This window comes from Vicugna pacos, chromosome 21, assembly GCF_048564905.1.
Source record: "Vicugna pacos chromosome 21, VicPac4, whole genome shotgun sequence".
Classification (NCBI taxonomy): domain Eukaryota; kingdom Metazoa; phylum Chordata; class Mammalia; order Artiodactyla; family Camelidae; genus Vicugna; species Vicugna pacos.
In genome coordinates, this window is record NC_133007.1 from 18816805 (window position 1) to 18822804 (window position 6000).

At 41.7% G+C, this 6000-nt stretch overlaps 1 protein-coding gene across 2 annotated transcripts in view; it reads right to left on the reverse strand.

The window, feature by feature from the left end:
* PBX1 (PBX homeobox 1) overlaps positions 1–5539 on the reverse strand; it is a 279686-nt gene extending 274147 nt beyond the window's left edge. For both annotated transcript variants that reach the window (XM_072946220.1, XM_031688705.2), the window contains exons 1-3: positions 5373–5539; positions 4888–5178; positions 1520–1593 (exon numbers count right to left, since the gene is read on the reverse strand). In XM_072946220.1, the coding sequence (XP_072802321.1) occupies positions 1520–1593; positions 4888–5078 (265 nt within the window). In that variant the 5' untranslated portion in view covers positions 5079–5178; positions 5373–5539. The remainder of the gene's footprint in view (positions 1–1519; positions 1594–4887; positions 5179–5372) is intronic.
* Between the last annotated feature and the right edge of the window lie 461 nt (positions 5540–6000).

Here is a 6000-nt window from a genome sequence, read left to right on the forward strand (position 1 = left end):
GCTAATAGGAAAAAAAAAAAAAAACTAAAAAGTGTGACAAACTGCAAAAGCCCTATTGATATTTCTATGCATAATCCATACATTTCTTAAAAGATGTCTCATGGTTAAAAATAATGCAATTAACAGCTCTGCAGTAAGTTTAGGCTTTGGCAAGGCAACCTGGGAGACTTAGAGATCCAAACATCACTGCTCAGGTGCATTGTCTGGCATGTTATACACGACACAAATAACATTCAACAAAAGAGCTGCGTACTAATTTTACATACATTTCCAGACCCAAGTAATTACATACTCGATCAATGGTCACATCTTGAAACTATTTATTTTTTAAAAGAGAAAACACCGAGGGCTCTCAAAAAGAAAGCCACCCTGTGTGCCCTCAACCCTCCCCACCCCCTTTTTTTATGTGTAACTATCAATGTATATCAACCGGGCATGCAATCATATTTATTGTCACTTTCATTCATGTCATGCCCTTGCTTATATGGTTTAGATATGAATTATTGACTGTTACACTCCTTGTTGTAAAAAATAAATAAATAAATAGGATGTCAGGTACTTTGCACTGCTCGGAAGCGAGCGAGCAAGTCAGAGGCCAGCAGAAACTCCCGCTTTATATAACCACCCCTCGTTCCTCATCTTTATGCCCCGGTTTCAGATTGCCTTTTTCAACTCTTTTCTTTTGACAAGGGAAAGAGGTTCACCTACTTTGGAAAATTAAGGATTAAAATAAACAAACAAGAGGATGTTGCTCCATGTCCTTCCCAGAGCATCTGTTGTTTAAGAACACCTCTGATTGATGACTGCTATTTTTTAATTGTTGCTTTAAAATTTAAATGCCCTCCTGGGATGTGTTATAAGTATGTTAGTCCACTGATAGGAGGTCTAGAAAGTAGAAAAACAACAGAATGAGTGATCTCGTGGCGTTCTGTTCTCCTATACCCAGCGATTCTCCCTGCAATAAAAATCACAGGGCACTCAAATACAGATAACCTCGTGTTGTGTAACGCTTTCCACCAAGGTATTTGACAACACTCTGTGAGAACCTCCAGTCTGCCGCTTCGTATAATTAGAAGGAAAAAAAAGGAAAGGAAACTTGAAACAGTTTGGCCCCCCACCTGGCCCAACTCCAAAAAAAAAAAATATATAGTGTTTTAAAGATGGTCCAAAATATATTCCTTCAGGAAATGGACTTTTACTTTCATATTTTTCCCCCAAAGGCACATCATTCTATAAATTTCCCTTGAAAAACCTCTATCTTAGACTCAATTTCAAAGAGGCTGGGAACAGAGTTAAGGCAAATAAACCAGTAATGCTTGGTAATACCTGTCAAAGAAACTTGGTGCTTTTCTTTTACAGGAAGAAGCAGGCCTGCTAGGACTTCCTTTTGGAACATGCGATCAATCTAGAGAGTCCCTCTATTCTGAAATTTTAATATTTAAATAATGGGTTCGTGGTTGCTGGTTAAGTGAGTCAATTGGCCAAAGAAAATGCTTAAACGTTGGAATCTCATTCCTACCTGTTTTTTCTTTGATTTCACACAGCACATTAAACAAGGCCGGCTTCATTCTGTGACAGTTTAAAGCATGTTTTCTGCAAGAAAGAAACAACAACGTAACAGCTTAGGTGGACTTTCAAGACCCAACTGCTGATAACGCGCAGGGGCAAAAAAATCTGAACATTTAGCCAAAATTACATACCAAGCGTAACAGTGACATGCTTCAATTGTTTTATGACTTAATATACAGAATCCCGCCATAGAAAAAGAAATCATGTTAATTAGCAGGGAGAGAGTAGGGATTTAACTACAGAACAGAACTACCCTCAATTATGCCCATTTAGGACGAGTTTGTTGGGTTGTTGTTTTTTTTAATAAGTAGTTTAATCAAAGTGGAATTCTTAAACCAACAATCCTACCCAAGGCAATGAATACGGCAAAGCCAAATGCATGGGTTAACAGTTTTGTATAATCTATGCAGCCACCACAGCCTAAGAGCTGTCTGCTTCTCGGTCTGTGTGTGTGTTTTCAAATTTAATTCATCCATGTGTTCGAATTCATTCCGCAGATGCCCCTGTGTTCTCATAAACACAAGATGCTTGAAAGGTCTTCTGAGTAGAACTGTCAATTTATAAAATTTCAGTCCCCAAGTTAAAGAGTATGGAAATGCATTGCCAGGGGGCAAACATACCCATATGGGGAATAAATTCATTTCTCTGTGTTCATATTATGCCTCTTGTGCACACACTGTTTATTTGCAGGTGTTGAAATTCAATTATTTACAATTAGGACCTTGCACCCATTGGGGAAAAAATAAATACAATTCTGCCTTTTAGATCAGTGATCTACCTGGTTCTTACGTGTGTTTGTATTCAGAATGCACTTGAAGAACAAAACAATACCTTTCCCTTCATTTCACTCTGGAAGCACTTAGCAGAAGGATATTGTTTTGGAAACAAAATACTGATTATATCAGCTATTAGTTAAGGGAATTCTGCTTACTAACTGAAATTAATGTGGAAAGATACGTGGAAACCCCTGGCACTCAAGAAACATACAATTCTTTTTTAATCCTTTTGAAAGTTAAAAAAATAGATCCACATCCTCATGAAAAACAGAAACCAGAAGCATGCTTTATATACTGTACAGCAGAGGAGTAATAAGCCCAAAATTCAAGAGTATCAAAATAAACATGCAACACTGTGTCTAAAACACTAATGGTTCACTGTGTAACTAACAAGGGTACATTATGAAGACCTGACCAAGGAAAGGAAAGACCAGTTACAGTATCTGCTGAGTTACATTGTTTAACCAAAATGAAAAGCTTAGTGGTGATTTAGTTCTTCTGGTGGGGTGTGAAAAAAAAAAAGCTGGAAAAGACTTCAGTGTATCACAGACCTCTTTCTGGGCCTCTTTAAAAGAGTTTTCATTAATTGTGTTCTTACATGAAGGCCCCAAAGCAAAAACAGATAGATAACAACAACAACAGCAAAAATCCACACGGCTTGACAGAAATACTGCACTTTCCACAGCAGAGGAGTGGGGTTGGAGAGCGAGAACAGAAAATGTCCTTATCCCCAAATTGTGTCTGCTCTCTCCCAGCATCTAGGCCATTAAAAGGGGGAACCCGCCAAGCCACGGCTGTCCTCAGTCGGACAAAAAGGAGCGGGACAAAACATCAGAAAAGTGGGGAGTCTCCAGTCTCACCGGCCCCTTCGACTGCACAAACTTGTGATTAAAGCGGTTCATTGGTACGTCTGAGTTTATTTTTCTGGAACAATGTAATGGAGAAATCTTTTCCAATTTAGAAAGATTGCCAGTGGGAAATCTCCCATTTACCATATCTATTAGCTTTTGTCTGGATAATAAAATTCAAAAAGAGCACCGATTAATCTTTGAAAACTTCCCCCTATTTAAAAAAAAAATAGCATAGTTCCAGTCTTTGAACCTTTCCAAGTTTTCGAGCACCCGTAAAACCTCAGTACTTCTGAGTTTACGTGTTGCATGTGCTCACAGTAAAAATAAGAGTAGAATTCGTAACATTCATGCTTTTAACTGCTGTTTCTCATTTTCTCAATTCAAATTCCTGTTTCCCTTAGACAAAAATACACATAATGATGTCTTCTCCACAGAACTAAGTCTTCTGAGGCAGGGGAATTGTGCATGTATGATTTTAAAAACCAACTACTTCTGAGATTTAACAGAGCTGGGTAATTGTAAAGACATATGGGGTCATGAGATTTTTTTAAAGTCTTCCTTTAGAGATCGGCCTTGGGCAGGCAGTTGGTGGGTTGCCATTTAGTTTATGTTTTATTTTGAAAGAGAATTTACCGTAAAATCCTAGAGTGGAGAACTGGCAGTGGATTAAGTTGAGAAGCTACACAGCTTCTTTATTCTGTTTCCTTAATGAAGATCTATATGTCCTATAGGATTGAAATACATAAAATGCACCCTTGCTTTCATTTCTATTTTAGTTGCATCTAAGAGGTCCTGAAAGAAGCATGGGAAAAAAGAGCATGCTGGATTTTAGTCCCCCCACCCCTTTTTAAAGGACCATACCTTCTGTGCCACGAAAGGTTAGTAAACCAACTCAAATTAAGAGACAATAAAGTTACACTACATATAAGTCTCTTAAACCTTAACAAATACGTTTAAAAGCAAAATTGTCTCTTCTTTCCATCAGCTTTTTTTTTTGAAACAATTAAATGAATGCAAAATATTTTCCGGATAGCTGACAACTACCGACAAAGAATTCCCCTGCCTCTTTTTTTTTTTTTAATTGGGAGAGAAAGGGGAAAAGACAAAAATTAATTTTAGAGAAGTACGTCAAGAAAGAAAATCCAAAGTCTCTGATTTAGGTAAGGAGTCAACTGCGTTTGCAAATCAAGTGTTCTCGGGACATTTTATTTTGTAATGTTACGGAGTCCCTCAACAAGAAGGCATGTAATGCTGCTCAAAACTTGACAATTGTGCTCGCTCTGATACTTTTTTTAAAGCAGTAAAAAGTGCCGAGGGCCGCTTTTGGATCAGTTGGCAGTATTTTCGGCGTGCTTAAGTGTTTGTGGATGTATGTGACTACCTCTATATTCTCTCTCTCTCTCTCACACACACACACACACACACTATATATATAGACATATATATATATAGACATATAAATACAGATAGCTATAGATATACCCAGCCACATCACAGCATGGGAGATTACACTTTCGATAACAACACTCCTTCAAATTTTACTCCTCCGCCATATAGTTGCTCTTCAAAACGGAAAAAAAAATAACATTTAAAAAGAAAGCGCTGTGGTGATTCGGTTCCCATTGTTTCCCCCTGCGAGAGGGAGAAAAACAAAAAACCCCAAGAAAGGAAAAGAAAAGCCTCCATCTCACCTGGCCTGCGCCTCATCCAAACTCTGGTCTGTGATGGTCATAATTTGCTGTAAAATGTCTCCAATGTCCTGCTTCCTCCCGCCCTCCCCCTCGGTCCCTCCGGCCCCATCCTGCAAGTGCTGGGACAGGCCGGGGTGTCCGGCCATCCCGACCCCAGCATGGGAATGCATCAGCCTGGGCTGCTCGTCCATCTCCAAAGGCAACGGCAGCCCCCGGCTCTTCCTCTTCTGCTCCTCGGCTCGGCTCCTGGGAAGCACCAAGGCTTTTTATCCTTCAAGCTGTCTTCAAATCCTTTTCAGGATAAACAGAGAAGGGGGAAAAAAGAAGACCAAAAGAAAAAAAAAATCCCTTTGCCTCTTTAGAGGATGGTGGGAGGATGGGGAGTGGGGAGGGGGAGGGGGGCGTGAAGGGGTTGCGGGGTGAGGGTGGGGATAAGGGCTTGTGGGGAAGGGTGTTGACTCCAAAAAGCAAGAAAAATAAACCACCTTCCCACTTGACGAAAAGAAATCAGAGCTGGCTTTTGGTTTTTCAGTCCGGTCTCCTTTGCAGGGCAGAAATGGGCTCCCGGCGCTTAAATCTGTGGCTTAATCCTTTTGCAAATATGCATTGATCGGGAGAAAGGAGAGGAAGGCAGGGGGATTGCAATGCAAACTTTCCCCCCCACCCCCCGCTGCCCCCCACCCCCACTCCGGGCCAGAGTGATCTCAAAGGGGGTGGGCTGTTGCAAAAGCCAGATCTCCCCCAGCCGCGGCGGCAGGCAGAGCACAGGCTCTCTCCTCCTCCGTGTCTCTGCAAACTCCAGCAGCCCCGTCAGCCTCCTGCTTTTGTTTAGCTCAGGCTCAGGACTCCAGAAACATATACAGAAAAACCACAGCCTGAGAGGAGGAGGAGGAGGAGAAGGAGGAGGAGGACGAGAAGGAGGAGACGGGAGGGGGCAGAGGAAAGAGGGGAGGGGGCGGGGAAGCCGGGAGGCGGGGGAGGGAAGGAGGGAGGAGAGGAGGGAGGAGGGCACCCAGAGCCCCGCCCCCCTTCCCTGATTGGCCATCAGAGAAAAGACGGGCCCCCTCCTTCCCCTACTTTCCTCCCTGCGCCTCCTCCTCGGCCTCCTTCGGC